Source organism: Emys orbicularis, chromosome 5 (genome assembly GCF_028017835.1).
Source record: "Emys orbicularis isolate rEmyOrb1 chromosome 5, rEmyOrb1.hap1, whole genome shotgun sequence".
Classification (NCBI taxonomy): Eukaryota; Metazoa; Chordata; order Testudines; family Emydidae; genus Emys; species Emys orbicularis.
In genome coordinates this window covers 96,427,216-96,446,032 of record NC_088687.1, presented here as the reverse complement: position 1 = coordinate 96,446,032, position 18,817 = coordinate 96,427,216, and the positions used below count along the sequence as shown (strand labels likewise).

General features: G+C 43.4%; 1 protein-coding gene across 3 annotated transcripts; it reads right to left on the bottom strand.

Moving 5' to 3' along the window:
• Positions 1-3,211: 3,211 nt before the first annotated feature.
• Positions 3,212-18,500, bottom strand: COMMD8 (COMM domain containing 8). Of its 3 annotated transcripts, XR_010561449.1 has the most exons (6): positions 18,421-18,500; positions 14,419-14,574; positions 12,444-12,596; positions 8,569-8,724; positions 4,414-4,514; positions 3,212-3,474 (listed from the first exon to the last, which is right to left on the bottom strand). XR_010561449.1 is itself a non-coding variant. In XM_065405256.1 (5 exons), the coding sequence occupies exons 1-5, from the start codon at positions 18,463-18,465 to the stop codon at positions 4,494-4,496; spliced, it is 531 nt and encodes a 176-aa protein (XP_065261328.1). In that variant the 5' UTR covers positions 18,466-18,500; the 3' UTR covers positions 3,856-4,493. The 3 variants fall into 3 exon arrangements, 2 of the variants coding, with proteins under 2 accessions (XP_065261328.1, XP_065261327.1); XM_065405256.1 differs by lacking the exon at positions 3,212-3,474 and having other exon boundaries at positions 3,856-4,514; XM_065405255.1 differs by lacking the exons at positions 3,212-3,474; positions 4,414-4,514 and having other exon boundaries at positions 8,510-8,724.
• Between the last annotated feature and the right edge of the window lie 317 nt (positions 18,501-18,817).

Sequence of the window (18,817 nt, the reverse complement as noted above, 5' to 3'; positions counted from 1 at the left end):
CTACTTTCTCCTGGAGCTCCTTCTTTCCATAGCATAGCCAGATATATGCTATTGTCCAAACATACTACATGATGCCATAGAAAAGTGGGCTCTTTCTTCCATTGCTTTTGGTCCATTTCCTCTTATTTTTACTGTAGGCCACTACGTGCCTTACACACAGGATGGTTTGGCCCTATGTAAGTAAATGGCAGGACACAAACAAGAAAATACAAACAAGTAAATAACATATACACCTACAGTGTAATTATAAAGCCATTTTTGCGTAGCTTCAAACCATGTAATATAAAATGTACGTGTGTAAACTTTATTAACCTGTATCTTCCTAGCAACCAAATAAAAGCATCATTTTTAAATAAATGCTTGATTTTAAAACTTACTTTGTATGAGCGGAAAATCATCTGATTTTCCATGTGTTTTTTATAGTTTGAATGAATGTACAATCTGAACCTATCATTTGGGCCTATTTAAAAAAAAAAAAAAAAAAAAAACGTGTTTTGAAGCATTTAAATTTGAAGCATTTTTTACAATATTTTTGAACAATGGATTTCTGAAAACTAAAAGATACCAGCATGAAAACCTATATCAAAAGCATGTTCCTGTACCAACTTCACCTGCTCACTTTTATATCATTTAAAATCGAGACCTTGTAAGCATTTGGAAACTTTCTTTAATGCATTCATGGTGTTTATAAACTGTAAAAAGGCAAAACAAAAAAAAACAAACAAAGTTGTCCTCTACTCAGAAATGTGCAGAATTGACTTAAAGTATACATTTGTATGGCAGCTGTTCTTACTTTCAGCACTGTAAATCTAAGGAACAGGTTTTTTAGCCTGTTTGTAACTCCTTCCCCCAACTCATTAAAAAGGAGGTGTTGATAATAAAATGATTAAATTAGCAACAGTGAGGCCTCCTTTAACAAGAGTCTTTTGGTTATGTATTTGGCAAGTTTTAATTAAAGCTAATTTTACTATGCAGGTCCCCACTTTATTTCTGAGGTGCTTGAAGCATACAAGAACAGTATCCATGCTTATGTGACGAAGATATTTGTGGAGTTGGTGGGGAAAAGATAAGGCATGTATAATGGCGTGATGTGAAAAATAGTCAAGGCACACTATCATTGTAAAGACGGCTCTAGATAAAATAGTGTGTGTGTGTGTGTGGGGGGGGGGAAGTATAGGATAAGCTATTCAATCCAAAAATCGAGCACGGTCAGCCTGAATAGAGGAAAGTCACTGGTTTTACTTGAATATCTTTTATGATTGTATGTCCATTAATTTATAGCTATCTGCATTCAAGTTTTAAGAATTTCACAGTTACACAGTCACCAGAGGCTATCAGATAAATATATAGGGTGATGATTTCCCCCTCTTATGGGATTCACAGTGGGAAGGGAGGACTTCTAGTTTCAACTTGCTGAATTTTAACTAAATTCTCCCCTCAGGGAGAGGGATTGGAAAAATCTGCAGAGAAGGCTAGAAGCATAGGATCTAAAGCAACTAAGAGATTTCAGGTGTCTTAATTTTTGAGTGCCCAGAACTTCCTGAAAAACAGGCCCCTTTAATGTGGATCAAATTGGGCACCTAAAATCATTAATCACTTTTGAAAATTTAGACCACAGCATCCAAAACCTGAAGAGCCCAAAGACATACAAATCACGCTGTTAGTTTGTCCACATTACTAACTTTCTCTATTCTCTGGCTTCTTGAGGAGCTCACAACCTCAAGGAGTTGCTGTTGACACTACTCTCTAACTATCAGACAGTGATACTCAAACTGAAGCTCACAAGGTGCAAGTGGTTCTTCAGTGTGTCTCCTGCAGCTCTTTACAGCATATAATATAAAAACACTGATTTAATTAACAACCAATCAGGATGCTTTAACTATATTATTAACCAATTGTAGTTGATAAAATAATACTTGGTCAGTCATTTTGCTGTGAGAATTTTATATATATATATATATATATATATATATATATATAAAAATTAGTATTTCCCATGTCATACTGTTTAAATCTGAATATATAGTACTACAGTAAATGAAACAATGAAGTCACACTACTGTGGCTCTTTTGGGTAATACTAATCGCTAATGTGGCTCCTGAACCACAGAGGTCTGAGAATCACTGTAAACAACTGTAGTTACTAAATTGGATAAACATGACTGCATAATTTAGGTACATTTCTCCAGCCAAGTTACAAAATTGGTCTACAACCAATTAATATAAAAATAAACTTTGCCTACAATGACTAAATGCCTGACACAGAAATGAAATACTAAAGATATATTTTGGGGTTCTCTCTTCTCTGGTTAACCACTCAGTACCCCTTCCTTGGTCCCTTTACTATACATATATTCAGCAGGATGCTGGTCCATTACTAGGGCTCCTAGGTAGTACAAATAATATACAGTATTACTCGTCCAACATATAGTACAGACATGGAGGACTTCAGGGTTTGGAGGGATTTTACCCCATGATGGGTACTCTACGTGGGAAACACTATCCTGAATATTCCTTCCATAACTTCCCAACAATCTTGGGGCGTCAATTCTGCACACTAGTGATCAAAGGTGGCAGCCCTTAGGGCTACTGCCATGCTAGCCTAAACCAGTAAAATTTACATACACAAATCAATAATGGATTGCGTTAACCTGATAAGCAAACCTATTCACTCATTTCAACAATAGAAAGACAAAAACAAGGCTAAAAAAGCAATAATAGCCTGAATATCTTTGAGCAAGCAACAAAATTGCTATATTTCAATCAGAAAAATTCCGTGCATCTCTCTGCATCTAAAATAAATTGCTTGAAGTTACACGTAACTATTCTATGTGATATATGAAAGTTGTTTCTCTCTAATTCATTCCTACTGAAGATCCCATTACAATGATACAGTAAAATAAGAGTTAATTTCAATTATCATTTCTGAAATTTTGTTATGTAGTACTCTGACCATAATATTAAATAGTGGTGGTTCATGGCTTTTTCATTAGCTTGCCATATGCAAAACACAAAGTATTTACACATTCATTTAATTACAAATACTATTCACAGTGGAAAGAGAAAATTAAAATTCTATCCAAGGCAGAAAAATAGAAAATATTTAATATGAATTTGCATTTCAGTAATTAAGGTAATGTAAAGTGAATTCCTTCATATTACTGACTTAAAAGACACCTATATTTTATGCTGGCAGAGCTAATGTTTCCTTAGAGGGCCAGCTTCTTAAGTGATGCAAGTTGGCAAAGCTCCAATTGATTTATGCCAGGTGAGGATCTGGCCTACAGAATGTTGTAGTGGCTGACTGTTTTCTCTTGGAGATGTACATCTGAACTCAGGTCTTGCTCCCACACAAGTCAATGGGAACCTCACTACTGAAATGAATGATAGTCTTGGGTCTTGTACCTCACAAATCACTATTATCTGGGTATGAAAGCAGGATCCTGCCCTTTACATCACTTCCGCATCCTCCTGCTGAAAGAGAGTCAAAAGAATTTATTTGTTAAAGGCAGATAACATGGTTTACTACAGTTCACTGCAAGTAAAATGAATGCATAAATATTTTTTTATTCTATTTAAATACAACTAAACATGTTTTGATATTTAGACAAGCATGTAATTATTTGACTCAGACAGATTTCTGGTGTCAATAAATTCTCTTCAGAAATTCTGCATGTAGTCTAAATCCTGCCCCCAAACTCAGCAGGTGTGTAACACTCTCCCCGCAGAAAAATGGCTATATTGGGCTGGGAGCACTATTCTGACAGCCTGTGTACAGCATATACACTCAGACACACTGGAAATAGCTGACCTACTGTTCTGCAAAGCTACCACTTGATTTTTTTTTTTGAGTCACACTTGTCAGTTGAAAGCCACGTGTTTCTTATTCAGAACTTTAACAGTGGTCCAGTTTTCAGAGCAGATTCAAGACAATTATGTGAAACCCACAAGACACAGGTCAGAAGGTTCTGAATGTTTAAAGATTTTTTTAAATTTTCAAAAGCCATTATCTATGTAAAGCATCAACTGTTTATTACTTTGCTATTCACAAGTATCAAATATTTATGTTCCAGGACACAGGTGTGCTTACCCTTCCCAGGAAAGCAACTCATATTACACTGTTATGTAATAAGTTACTGTGAAGGCAAGATTTCTTATTCTGAACAAAAACAAGCTTATGTACATCTGCAAAATCTCCTCTCCAAAGTCAAACACAGCACTCAAATTTTTCATAAATGCTACTGTAGTCTTTCATAGGCCTATACAACTTTCAGCATTTTCTACAAGGCAACTGTGTTTTGGGTCTAGTGGACAGCAGGCTTTCTTTTTCCAGCAAATTTGTGATAAATCTTCTGGTCCACATCAGTATTGCTTGCTTAACTCAGTACTTTAATAGCATCATTACTTTCCCACTTTATAGAGTATATCTCCATTCTCTTTGCAGTCTCTTGTGGAACCATCACCAACAGATGTCACTGATAGTCAGAATCTCGTCATTTCAGTTGCAAAACGACCTTCAGAAAGAAATTGAAAGAAGAATGAGATTCAGCTACAATCAGGGCCAGAGTGACAGGCTCAAGAAGCCTGGACAATACCTTACAAACAGTCTTTGCAAATATGCCTGCAGGTTTCTGCCTCACACAGCAGACATGGGACACCATTCACAGAGTGAGTCCCTCCTCTCAATACATACAATCAAGTTTGAGAACTTTACCTTCTCTTCCTCTGCGACCCTGAGGAGAGCGCCGAGCAAGCTGGCATCTGCTGAAGCCTGGGCTGAAGGAGCCCTGGCTGGGTAGCCCAGAATCTTGATGAGCAACTGCTCCTTTGGCTTCATTTGCAGGGAACTCAGGGGTACCCAGAGGCCTCAAAGTTTTCCTGTGATCAGCTCTGAGAAGGCCCAAACAGGAACTGCTGCCAACTGCCTAGGAGACCACTCTACCAAGAAGGAACAGTTCCTGTAGGTAGCCACAGAGCTACTCCCAAAAGCAAAAGAAGGCTGTTGGCTACAGCAGAGCATATATATATATATATATATATATATATATATATATATTTTTTTTTAAGAATATCAGGGTTGGAAGGGACCTTAGGAGGTCATCTAGTCCAACCCCCTGCTCAAAGCAGGACCAATCCCCAGACAGATTTTTGCCCCAGATCCCTAAATGGCCCCCTCAAGGATTGAACTCACAACCCTGGGTTTAGCAGGCCAATGCTCAAACCACTGAACTATCCCCCCCCCCCCCCCCCGAGGGAGGGAAGTGTCTGCTGCACCTGGGATGAAGATGACCAGCCCAATGACTAGCTGTCAGGTTGCTTGGTGGCCCAGTCCTCGTGCTACTACACTGAGATGTGCTCGTACCACTTTGAACTATGTACGACCACTTTTTAAAAAAACAGCACCATTACTGTTATACTTCTGCCTCATTTAGCATTTGATACTAAAAGCACTAAGAATTACTAGCCAGGATTTCCCAGTTGCCAAGCACTCTTGAAAAAACATTACAAGTGTTGGCCTGCAAATTGCAGCCATGACACTAAGACATTATGGATAGATAACAGCAAATAGTTTGTCAGCTAAGTTTAAAAAAAACAAAACAAAAAAAACAACCAAAACTTGATCTAAGAGATAAATAGCCAACTTCTAACTGGATCCTTCTACTTTATTCCATCATTTCTCCACTCATTCTACTGGGAGACAGAAGTTTGTAAACGGTCATTATTAGTAAATCAACAGATATTTAAAGCACGTACATCATTCATCAACAGCGCTAACAAACCACTGTACCTTATAAAGTGCCTTGAATAAATGCTGCAATTTGGTTGTGGATACCTCCAATCCATGTGATTACCATCAACCAATGTACAAGTCAGACAATACTTTGTCTTTCCCTATCACCACACCACTCCAAACATGTTTAAGTTACTTTCTTCCGTTTATTTTCTGCTTTCCATTGTCCAATTTGCAACTATTCCAGGGGATTTAGTTTCCATTAAAATTAAATTTTTCAATGTCAGATATACTGGCATTCTCAGTGTACAATTCCCTTTCTATCTGTTCTATTAGCCCACAGGAAATAAAGGATTGCTTGATCTAGATCGGGGGTGGGCAAACTACGGCCCATGAGCCGTTTTAAGCCGGCTTCTGAGCCGTACCAAGCGGCTCGGCCCCGCTCCGGCCGGAGCACGGTGTCAGGGCTGCACCATGTGGCTCAGCCCCGCTCCGGCTGGGGCGCAGGGTCGGGGGCCACACCACGCGGCTTGGCCCCACTCCGGGGGGCGCTGGGTCAGGGGTCACACCCCTGAGCCTCTCCCCTCGCCCCAACACCCTGCCCGAGCCCTGATCTCCCTCGATCCCAGCCTGGAGCACCCTCCTGCACCACAAACCTCTCATCCCCAGCACCACCCCAGAGCCCACACCCCAGCCAGAACCTGAACCCCTTCCTGCACCCCTGTCCCAGCCCTGATTGCCCTCCGAACAAGGGCTTTGGAGCGGAGCCTGGAGCAGCTCAGGAGCAGTGAAGCTGCAGGTTTTTGCCTGGAGCTGGAGCAGAGCCGGAGCACAACTCCAAAGCCCTGCTCTGAACCCCTCGGTCCCAGCCCAGAGCACCCTCTGGCACCCCAAACTCCTCATCCCCAGCCCCACCCCAGAGCCCCACCCTCTCCCGCACCCCAACCCCAATTTTGTGAGCATTCATGGCCCTCCATACAATTTCTATTCATATGGCCCTCAGGCCAAAAAGTTTGCCCACCCCTGATCTAGATAAACCCATATAATGTGTCAAAGAGTCTGTTTCCAGACACTGATGCTTTGTGAGGGTCAGGAGGAAATTCTGTCTTCAAATCATTCTGTATGTGACTTTCAGCTAAAATGCTGTTCTTTTCATATTCTTTTCTGCTTGTGTGACGTTATTGACATAAACTGGGACCATATAGATCATTGTTGAAACCAAGGTCCTGTAGTGGCACCCAAATCTTGTATAAAGGGGGTCAAATGGGGTGTCTAAGACAAGGTTATGGTTTACTGGTTATGATTATGCTGTCTATATGTGTATATCAGTTTTGTAGTTGAAGTTATGAATATTGGCTCTATATTGTCTGTATGGCAAACTTATGCTATGCTTCTGGGTGACATCCCAGACAAGCTGGGATTAGCTCTGCCTAGCCTGCTTGATGGCCCATTAAGGACCATCAGCTATACAATGGAGCCATTGAGAGAAGGCAAATATGCCTTCTGACTCAGCAAAGTATGCAGGAACTGGCCCATGTGACTCCAGGCTCCATTTTGCTGTAATTTTCCACAGTAAGAACAAAGAGGTGTTCTTACACCTGGAAAAGACTATATAAGGCTGATGCCTCATCTCCATTTTGTCTTCAATCCTGCTTCATACCTCTGGAAGGACTTTGCTACAAGCTGAAGCTTTGAACAAAGGACTGAGGACCCATCCCAGCGGGGGATGTATTCCAGAGACTTAATTTGAACCTGCAGTTTATTCTATCGCTGCTGCAAGCCTGAACCAAGAACTTTGCCATTGCTGGATGTAATTGATTCCATTTAACCAATTCTAACTCTCTTCTCTATCTTTTTTCTTTTATCAATAAACCTTTAGATTTTAGATTCTAAGGGATTGGCAACAGCGTGATTTGTGGGTAAGATCTGATTTGTATATTGACCTGGGTCTGGGGCTTGGTCCTCTGGGATCGGGAGAACCTATTTTTCTTTTATTGGGGTATTGGTTTTCATAACCATTTGTCCCCATAACGAGTGGCACTGGTGGTGATACTAGGAAACTGGAGTGTCTAAGGAAATTGCTTGTGAGACTTGTGGTTAGCCAGTGGGGTGAGTCCGAAGTCCTCTTAGTCTGGCTGGTTTGGTTTGCCTTAGAGGTGGAAAAACCCCAGGCTTGGGCTGTAACTGCCCTGTTTAAGCAATTTGTCCTGAGTTGGTACTCTCAGTTGGGTCCCGCCAAAACCGCTTCGTCACAGCTTGCTACAACTTTCAGGACAGTTTGATCCTAATCTCAGCTGTCTATTGTGCTTGCTGCATTCCTGCTCCTGTAGAAGGAATGGGAACCTTTGAAATGGAACTTTTTCTAATGTACAGCATCAAGAACATTTTGTTGTTAGGTAGCAATATCCAGGGCTCTGTCTTGCTATACAGAACCAGACAGGCTAACCATGGTAACCAAACGCTATGAAACAAAACAATATAAGAGGGGCATGCAAAATTTTGGGCCTACGCCACAGAATTCCAAGCAGGGGTAGAGCAGCAGAGGAAGAAAGTTTGATAAAAATTAACTAGTGCTAATGACAAAAAAAATGTTAACTGTTCATTAGAGGAAGAGATGATTTTTATAAAACTGTGCCAGAGATAAACAAAGACTGCTAAAGATAAACATAAACAAACTTAAATACAGTAATAAGCTCTAACTCCACAGAAGCATGTTCCACTACCAAGTCACTTCCTATAAAGTCGTCCTATAAGAACAGGAATACAGTAAACTAAAATGATTGTAGTACTTAGGACCTAATTAAGAAAGGATGTAATAAAAAGTCAGTAATAAATACCTTATTAGCTGCTTCCAGTGCATTTATTAGGTTCTGCAGTTCTTCCTTATTCATTTCTACAGAGACTGGCTTAATTTCACCATTTTCTTTCACATCCAGATCAAGATTGAGAAGTGGCATTTGCAGCATGGAGATTTTATCACTGGAGAGAGCAAGCTGTACATGATGAATTAAAAGTCATTTAAAATAGAGCCATTAAATGTTATATGTCCACCAGGCCACCACATCTACACTTTATCTTGAAAGGGCACTGTCAGGATTAGTGTTAAGTATAGGTAGCAGCACTGAACCATGTGTTTTGAAATCATTCCTCAAAACTTGGGTTGCATGAACTTTGCAATCAGATTTTAAAGCAGATTACATTTTGGACCTGCCAACACTTAAACAGTTTCTTGCTTATTTAGTTTTTCAAATAATCCTGCATGCAAGTTATACAATGGAATGGAATTGAAATATGCATCCAACAAGGGCCAGGATTAGATAAAAAGGGCAAATCTGCTGAGAGAGAGAGAGCCATGAAAGACTATAAAGGTAAAAGAGATGACAGTAGGCCTGACTGAACAGTATTTACAACTTACGCAATTACTCTGGTATTTGTTGAATAAATACCAGAGTCAAAGTACCAGAAAAGAACGGGGTGATATGATAGAGATTATAAAACCATGACTGATGTGGAGAAAGTAAATAAGGAAGTGTTATTTACTCCGTCTCATGACACAAGAACTTGGGGTCACCAAATGAAATTACAGTAAAAATTGTGTTATCCGACACTTTACCAACCAGAAAGCTCTAGAAACCAGCATTTCTGATATCCATTAAAAGTCTAGTTGGCGCGGGGCTGGCAGACTCCCTACCTGGCTCCGCATGGCTCTCCGGAAGCAGCAACACGTCCCTGCTGCTCCTAGGCAGAGGAACAGCCATGGGGGCTCTGTGCGATGTCTCCGCCTTGAGTGCTGGCTCCGCAACTCCCATTGGCCAGGAACTGCAGCCAATGGGAGCTGTGAGGGCAGCGCCTGCGGGTGGAGGCAGTGCGCTGAGCCACCTGGCCACACTTCCGCCTACAAGCAGCAGGGACATGTCACCGCCTGTGGGGAGACACCCAAGGTAAGCGCTACCTGGATCCAGCACCCTGAAACTCCTCCCGTGCCCCAACCCCTGCCCCAAGCCCCCTCCTGCACCCAAACTCCCTCCCAGAGCCTGCGCCCCAACCCCTCCCGCACCACAACCCCCAGCCCTGAGCCTCCTCCCGCATCCAAACTACCTCCCTCCATTGGTAAGTATAACTCATAGTTAACCAGAATTTTTGACTTACCAGCACCCCCCATTCCCACAACATACCGAATAACAAAGCTTTTACTGTAATAGGAAGCAGGTTTAAAACAAACAGAAGGAAATATTTCATCACATAATGTACAGTTAAGCTGTGGAACTCTTTGCCAGAGGATATTGTGAAGGCCAGGACTATAACAGGTTTGAAAAAAGAACTAGATAAGTTCATGGAGGATAGGTCCATCAATGGCTATTAGCCAGGATGGGCAGGGATGCAAAACCATGCTCTGAAGAGTCCCTAGCCTCTGTTTGCCAGAAGCTGGGAGTAGACGACAGGGGATGGATCACTCAACGATTACCTGTTCTGTTCATACCTTCTGAAGCACCTGGCATTAGCCACTGTCAGAAGACAAGATACTGGGCTAGATGGACCACTGGTCTGACTTAGTATGGCCAGTCTTATATTCTTAAGTGGTTTTTTGCACTTTCCAGCCAACTCTGCAGCTGATCAAATACTATTTAACAAATATACAATTTTACAAATACTGGTAAAATTGGTCAAATGGCATGTCAATGTTTTTCTACTATTTAAATCAGCCCTAGTAAAAGTTATTTTTTTTAAATGTAATAGAAAGTTTACTGACAATTTTGCAACTAAATACAGTACACAGCTCTATTCCTTTAAATTGCAGGGTGTGAAGTGGTGCAGGTATTTTTCACATTGGCTAGCAAATACTGAATACATTTTTCCATTCACTTGGCAGTATTATCATATACCAGATACAGAGAGGCTGTGACTTGATTTTGGTCCTGTACAACTATGGGAAGGCAGCTGGTTCTATATAACTATTACAGCAACATTTCCCCAAAGGAGAGTTTCTGATTTTAATAAATTGCACAGGTGACTAATGGGAATAAAGGATAACGCAAAAAGTGAGCCACAAAGGAAGAAATGGACAGCTGTGAATTAGTTCAGATGTTATATTAATTCAGAATTAATTCTTAGCCAGAAATTTAAAAAAAAAAAAAAAAAAAAACCTCAATAGGAGAAAGTAACAAGAAACTGCAGGCAGCAACTGGGTGTTTTTATAGGTCTGGTTTATAATCTTGTCAACAGTAAATTCAGTCAGTGAGACAGATCAGTACTTAACGGGCAGCTCATCTGAAGCACAACATGATGTTATGCTATCAGCTCCTGCAAAATCTGGTCCAGTCAAAAACTGACTTGGAGTTCAAAATCATTTTTCAGCAAAAAATATCTACAGTGCTTGTTAGGACAAAAAGCTAGTCTGTTATTTAACAACTAACAAGGACAGATAAACATAAGCAATATTATCAGGATTATTTCTATAATGCACTTCTGGCAGATTAAAATGTTTATGCAAAAGAGCACTTCTACTATAGGCAGATGTTCTTCCAACTTTGGGCAGCACAGTTCTCTTTAGTAAAATAAAACTAAATACAACTGATGTCAATCTATCCCTTAAACGTACATACATTTAGTCATGATCTAGAGCAGGCCTGCACAACTCGTAAAGTGGCGAGGGCCATATTACTCCAAAGAAAATAGCTGAGGGCTGGAGGGCTGAAACCCCCCGGCCCTGCCGAACCCCCCCCCCCCCCACAGCGCAGCCGAACCCCCCCAGACCCCTGAAACACAACACCCCCCCAGCTCCCCCGAAACACTCCCCCCAGCGCCGCCCGCCCTGCGGAAACAAACCCTCCTTCCCACCGCCGCCCCACCAAAACAGCAGTATTGAACCTTTGTAATATGTTATAGCGGGCTCCTAAGGTAGTATAATTAAGGTAAAAGAAAAATGTCTTTTTGCTAGAAGTAGAATAAGATCTTCCCCCCACTTTGTAATCAATTGCCCTGTTGAATGAATGAGGTGTGAACGAGGAAGGCGTGGAAAGCAGGCACCTCCAGACAGCTGCAACCCTTGGAGAGGGGATGGGAGCCAGACCAGATCAGTAGACCAGGTCAGCCACCAACTCACCGCTCGCCTCCTCAGCCCCCCCGCCGCCAGCTCACCTGCCCCCCCGCCACTACCCGCCCGCTCGCCTCCTCAGCCACCGGCTCACCTGCCCCCCTGCCACTGCCCGCCTGCTCGCCGCCTCACCCCCCCCACCCACCCTGGCTCGCCTACTCACCCCCCCCCACCCACCGCTTGCCTACTCACCCCCCGCGGGCTGCACAGTGAGCCCACGCGGGCCGCATGTTGTGCAGGCCTGATCTAGAGGGTTGTTTTTTTTACGTGAGTCAGAGAATTCCACAGTCTTCATGTAGCTTTACTTTTTTATTTCATTCTAAGCAAAAGGTTTTCTTCTTCTATTCAAGTTTCCCAGTCAGGGCTCAAATTGTGATGGAGAGATGTAAATTAAATGTGTGAGGAGAATCAAAATCTCACAAAAACATCCAAGAGATGGCAACAATGCAGCACAGCAAAGGGGAGCTTATTTTCATGAGCTGTATGCCTTCCCAGCAATTCTTCTGCTCTGGGTTTCTGGTATCCATATAAGTCTAACCTTACCTCTGAATCAGGCAGCCTACCAGAGGCTGTGTCCTTCTAGGCTCTGGACAGTAAGCAACAGCGATAGTGTCTCACCTTTAACTGCCAGTCAAAATCCTGTAGCTGGGCAGAGGAGATTGCACTTATGCTTTCTACCAGTGCATGCCTGATTTCTTCCTTTCTGCCTTTCAAGCATTTCGTGATTGCTTCTTGATAGCTTGAGCTCAATTCATTCAACTGCTGAACAGCCTGTAAAAAGAGAGTTTTAATTATGAAGCAGAAAAGGTTATATTTACAATAGAATATAGCTGTACTGGATAAGAAGCCAAAATGATAACTGCTACCTGGAGTTACATTCAGTGTTTGCCCTTGCCTCTCCCAACAGGTCACAATGGCAGACAGTGGAGATAAGCAACCACCAAAGCACCCTCAGATTCAGTGAAATTTTTATTCGCTATAAAGCCTTGTTTATGTGCTAGTGAAATTTGTGAAGTGTTTACTCACTGTTGTTAACAAACAATTCAGTTGAATGCACTTGAGGCTTGAAAAATTCAAGGAAGTTTCCCTATCAATGCCCCTTTCCTATTGATTTCCCCCATGTGTGTTTCCTATGGTGCATAAGCAAACATGACTCCATGAAGTTTATCTCCATAATTGTAAATTAAACATATGTATAAAACATTGACTGGAGAACGGTCTCTCAAAGGGATACTATTTAACCTGTTTAGATTCTTTTCTTAAAAGAAAAGTTTCAATTAGAATCCATTGAGGCGCTCCTTAAAAAGATAAAATAAAAGGTAACTCTCCCAGTGCTAGTTTGAAAGGACACACTGGTATTGACTGTTTATCTGTCACTCAGCTGCCCACATACACTCTGGAGCTAGCATTCTGACTGCTACCTCCCTGCTATCCATAAAATGAAATAAATACATTCCTAACTATATTTATGAGCACCTATAAGTTTTCCTTAAAATTAGACACACTGTGTCTTCCACAATATCAATACCACATCTCATCTCTGCTCATCCTCCAATAGAGTAACTCGCTGACACTCTGAATGACTTATCTCCCAGACAGAAAATGAGGGAAGAGAGGAAATGGGGACATACATATAGCCCAGGCACGAAGGGAAGGGGGAATGGGTCACACAGAAACGCTGGTGGAGGGAGGAAGGAAATTGGGGTAACCTGGTCGGTGGGAGGGAGCAGACAGAGCCACTAGGATGGTGGAGGAAGGTGGGAAGGCGGGAGAGCAGCCAGAGCCCCTAGCATGGGTGGAAAGGAAGGAGAGTTTGCAGGGTCCCTGCTATGTGGGGATGGGGGGAACACAGAATCCCTGGTATGGGGGCACACACAGCCCCAATGCCATGAGTGGGAAGAATGGGTGGCCCCAGAATGGAATAAGGGGGGCACACATAGCCCTGGCCCAGGGGAAAGGAGTATAGAGAGACCCGGGGGGAGGGGGGGAAGAGGACTGTAGACCCTAGCATGTGGGAAGAAGGCAGGAATGGGGAGGCACACATAGCCCATGAAATGGGAGGAGGAGGAATGGACCCCACAGAACCCTGAAAGGCAGTATTAGGGACCTGAGAATGAGAGCACACACAAAGCCCCTGCCATGTAGAGAGAATAATGGGGGAATTTGGAATGGGGGCACATAGAACCACAGACAGGGATGGAGGGGTGGGGGGGAATCTGGCATGGGAGAAGGGAGGGTGAAGAAAATCCCTGCCACGGAGGGGAAGTGAGAATAGGGTGCACACAGAACTGCTGGCATGAGGGGAGAATGGAGGACGCTGGTAGGGGAGGAAGGAAATTGGGGGGTCACAAAGAACCTGGAACAGAGAGAGGATGCAGGGAGCTGCACAGAATCCCTGAAATAAAGGGGGATGAGAGGAGGCAGACAGGGAGCTGCTTAAGGTGATCAAGATTTGGTCTATTTTATTACTATCCAGATCCTATATTTAACATAAGAACCCCCACTTAAAATATATAAATATTTCAGGATAGAATAGCAATAGCACTAGGCTTGATGGCAGAAAGTCAAATCTAATCAATGATGATAGTCTCACCTCTTCATCTGACAGATTTTTGCCAACTGTAGTTTTGAAGAATGTTGTTGTTTCTTCTAATACCTCCATCCATTCTGCCAAATTCCAAACACTGCCATAATCCTGATATCGACAATATGCACGGCCACATATGCCATCAACTACTTGGTGAAGGAACTGGGGGAAAAAAACAAAAAAAACCTCTAAGGCTTTATAATGGCTCCACTATTACCCTACATAAGAAGCAAAGTTCAGCAGACAATTCAGGTGTCACGTTTGCCTCAGTGGCTGGATGCTGAATGAATGCCGCCCTGGTATTGTGTAAAGGGATAATGTGCAGCTAGAGGTAGCCTATTCTGGAACAGCTGTTAAAAAAAAAATAAAGAGATCCTGCCTACATCACACAACACTTTTCACTAAGGCCTTGGCTACACTTGGGAATTCACAGCGCTGCCGCGGCAGCACTGTGAAGCGTGAGTGTAGTCGCACCGCCAGCGCTGCAAGAGCTCTCTTGCAGCGCTGTAAGTACTCCACCTCTCCGAGGGGAGTAGCTTGCAGCGCTGCGAGCGAGCGTGCAGCGCTGCAGGCGCTGATTACACTGGCGCTTTACAGCGCTGCACTCGCTGCGCTCGGGGGGGGGGCGCGTTTTCACACCCCTGAGCGCAGCAAGTTGCAGCGCTGTACAGCATCAGTGTAGCCAAGGCCTAAAGGAGATATGTTTAATTCCCTTGCTTTGGCCAGGGTCCACACAGGGTAACTACATCATGCCTCTTCATCTGGATAGTTGTTTTTTTCCCCCCCATCTTCTGTTATACAGTATTGATATGTGCTATTAAACTATCACTGAGTTTCACCTGAGTGAGGTGCAATGATCTTTCTGAAGCACTTTGGAATCTTCAAAATTAAATGTGCAGCATAAATACAAGATGTTAATAAGTGAGTATCCACTGCTACTATAATTCCCCATTCCCCAAATCACCAGCCACTTGCATCCAGAAACTCTCCCCTAGTTTCTCTATCCTCAAGGCCCAGTGCAGCAACTACTTTCTTTGTGGTTGAAAAGGACTGACTAGTACTTCATTTACAAAAAAAAAAAATCAACAATAGTCAGAGCTGTTGTGACAGCAGCAGAGGATTCTGGATTATTATCAGCGAGGAAAGTCAGTGTTTAATTTATTTTGTGCTGACAGTTATTTGTACTGGTAAAAAAGTTCAAGAATATTTTCACTAGTCCTCTAGTTATTTTAATCAAGATATTTTTCTTATTTCTCTTGTTAAATATAAAACTGCCAACTGTATGTGTGTTTGGACAGTGATTTGTACATAATATCAGATGGCCAAACTGTGGCTCACGAGCCACATTTACCGTTAAAGTGCAGCTCGCGGAGTTCCCCCACATCTCCCTTCATTCTTCATTCTCCACCTACCAGACTGTGTGTGTGTGTGTGTGTGTGTGTGTGTGTGTGTGTGTGTGTGTGTGTGTGTGTGTGTGTGTGTGTGTGTGTGTGTGTGATAAAAGAAATATTTTTCAATTCACCTCAAACAAGTACCATAGTGCAATCTCTTTATCGTGAAAGCGCAACTTACAAATGTCGATTTTGTTGTTGTTACATAACTGCACTCAAAAACAAAACAATGTAAAACTTTAGAGCCTACAAGTCCACTCAGTCCTACTTCTTATTCAGCCAATCGTTAGGACAAGCAAGTTTGTTTACATTTACGGGAGATAACGCTGCCCTCTTCTTATTTACTGTGTCACATGAAAGTGAGAACAGGCATTTGCATGGCACTTTTGTAGCCAGCACTGCAAGATATTTACGTGCTAGACATGCTAAACATTTGTATGTCCCTTCATGCTTTAACCACCATTCCAGAGGACATGCTTCCATGCTGATGACGTTCGTTAAAAAAATAATGCATTAATTAAATTTGTGACTGAACTCCTTGGGGAAGAATTCTATGTCTCTTTTTCTGTGTTTTACCTGCATTCTGCCATATATTTCATATTATAGCAGTCTCGGATAATGACCCAGCACACGTTGTTCGTTTTATGAACACTTTCACTGCAGATTTGACAAAACGGTACCAATGTGAGATTTCTAAAGATAGCTACAGCACTTGACCCAAGATTTAAGAATCTGAAGTGCCTTCCAAAATCTAAGAGGGACGAGATGTGGAACATGCTTTCAGAAGTCTTGAAAGAACAATACTCCGATGCAGAAACTACAGAACTCGAACCACCAAAAAAGAAAATCAACCTTCTGCTGGCGACATCTGACTCAGATGACAAAAATGAACATACATTGATCTGCACTGCTTTGGATCATTATCGAGCAAAACGATCATCAGCATGGACGCAAGTCCTCTAGAATGGTGGTTGAAGCATGAAGGGACATATGTATCTTTAGCACATCTGGCACATAAATATCTTGCAACGCTGGCTACAAAAGTGCCATGCGAACACCTGTTCTCACTTTCAGGTGACATTGTAAACAAGAAGCAGGCAGCATTATCTCCTGCTAATGTAAACAAACTTGTTTGTCTGAGCAATTGGCTGAACAAGAAGTGGGCTTGTAGGCTCACTTTACATTGTTTTATTTTTGAATGCAGTTATTTTTTGTATATAATTCTACATTTTTAAGTTCAACTTTCACGATAAAGAGATTGCACTACAGTACTTGTATTACGGGAATTGAAAAATACTCTCTCTTTTCTTTTTACAGTGCAATTATTTATAATAAAAATAAATATAAAGTGAGCACAGTACACTTTGTACTCTGTGTTGTAACTGAAATCAATATATTTGAAAATGTGGAAAACATCCAAAAATATTTATATAATTGTGATTTTTTTAAATCATGCGATTAATCATGATTAATTTTTTTAATCGCTTGACAGCCCCAATGATAAGCTAATAGGAGCTGTCTGGAGAGAAGGGAACAACAGGAGAAAGATTTGCCCAGCTCATTTTATTAGGGTTTGATGAATTAATGCAGCCTCACTCAAAATTACATTTAAAGACAAATATGCATCCGAAGAAGTGGGCTGTAGCCCATGAAAGCTTATGCTCTAATAAATTTGTTAGTCTCTAAGGTGCCACAAGTACTCCTGTTCTTTTATTTAAAGACAAATGTAACCGATACCCTTCTCCTGACAATTAAAAGTATTTATCTCATTACTTCTAAGAAGTTAAGACCCAATTATCCCTTCCAGTTTAGTGAGCAGAGGGAATCCTGATCCATACAGAAACATGTCCACAGGATGGTTGTCATTGATGGTTTATTATATTTTTGGGGGGCGGAGGGTAGGAAAAGTAGATGGGGGGGGGGGAGCACGGAAGCCTCCCAGGTGGGAGGGGAAGGAGTCGTTGTCCTGACCATTCTTCCCTTCATGGACAGCAAGTATCTATGTCTAAGTTACTTAAAATATTGACCACAGAAGTTTAGCCCATAAATCCCAGAACCACCACGGGTGCTGGGATTGCTTCCCTATGTGTAGGTGTGAATGCTGAGGGCGGGGCGGGGACCCCAAGCCGGACGTGCAGAGATGTAGTGGCCCAGGGGTCACACGCAGGAGCGCCCCACACCAGATGTTACTGACACACACCCGTAACACAAAGGGGGAGGCTGCTCTGTGTGTCCCCGAGGAGGAAAGGGCGGCTCCTGTCAATGTCACACGGTGAGGAATTCGGGGCGCTTGTTTTGTGCTTATGTACAGCAAAGGGGGTTCCCGTTATTAGCAAGGACGAGTCACCCCACCTGGCAACTAGCCCGGAGATGACAGGCCCTGGCCCCAGGCGGGCTGCGGCGCCGCCAGCTGACGTGCAGCATGGGGCAGGGCGCCCGGCCCCGCGCCGGGGTAGCCAGGCGGGCGCCAGGGCACGGCCGGGGCCGCTCTCTGCCCACCGACAGCCCGCCCGGCTGGGCGCGGTACCGCGTCTGCCCGCACCGGGTCCGCCTGGGCGCTGGGCGCCGCTACTCGGAGAGGCTCCGGGCCGGACGCCACGCGGGGGGCGGGTCTCACCTTCAGGGCCTGGTCAGCCAGGAGCTTCTCCAGCAGCAGCAACATCGTCCCGTCCAGCCACACCTGGGGGTGGGGCCAGCGAGAGCACGTGACCCTCACCGTTCCAGCCTCGTCCTTCTTCCGGAAGTGCCGAGAGAGACCCTAATCGGCAATGGGAGAGCTATAGAGCGCATGCGCAGGGACAGTGGGCCTCACGGGGCGGGGCGGAGTCTGGCTAGAAGCGCGCATGAGCAGCGAAGGGGGTGGGGCTTGTGTGGGTCCAGCTGGCGCAGGGGCGTCTGGTTGCTGGGTTCTCTTCCGGTCTGTGGTTGCGGGCCATTGCCCCAGGGGAGCGGAGCGAGGCGCACGCAGCCGCTGGCCCCCGGCGCTGCCTGGCCAGCGGGAGGGGCGCGAAGCC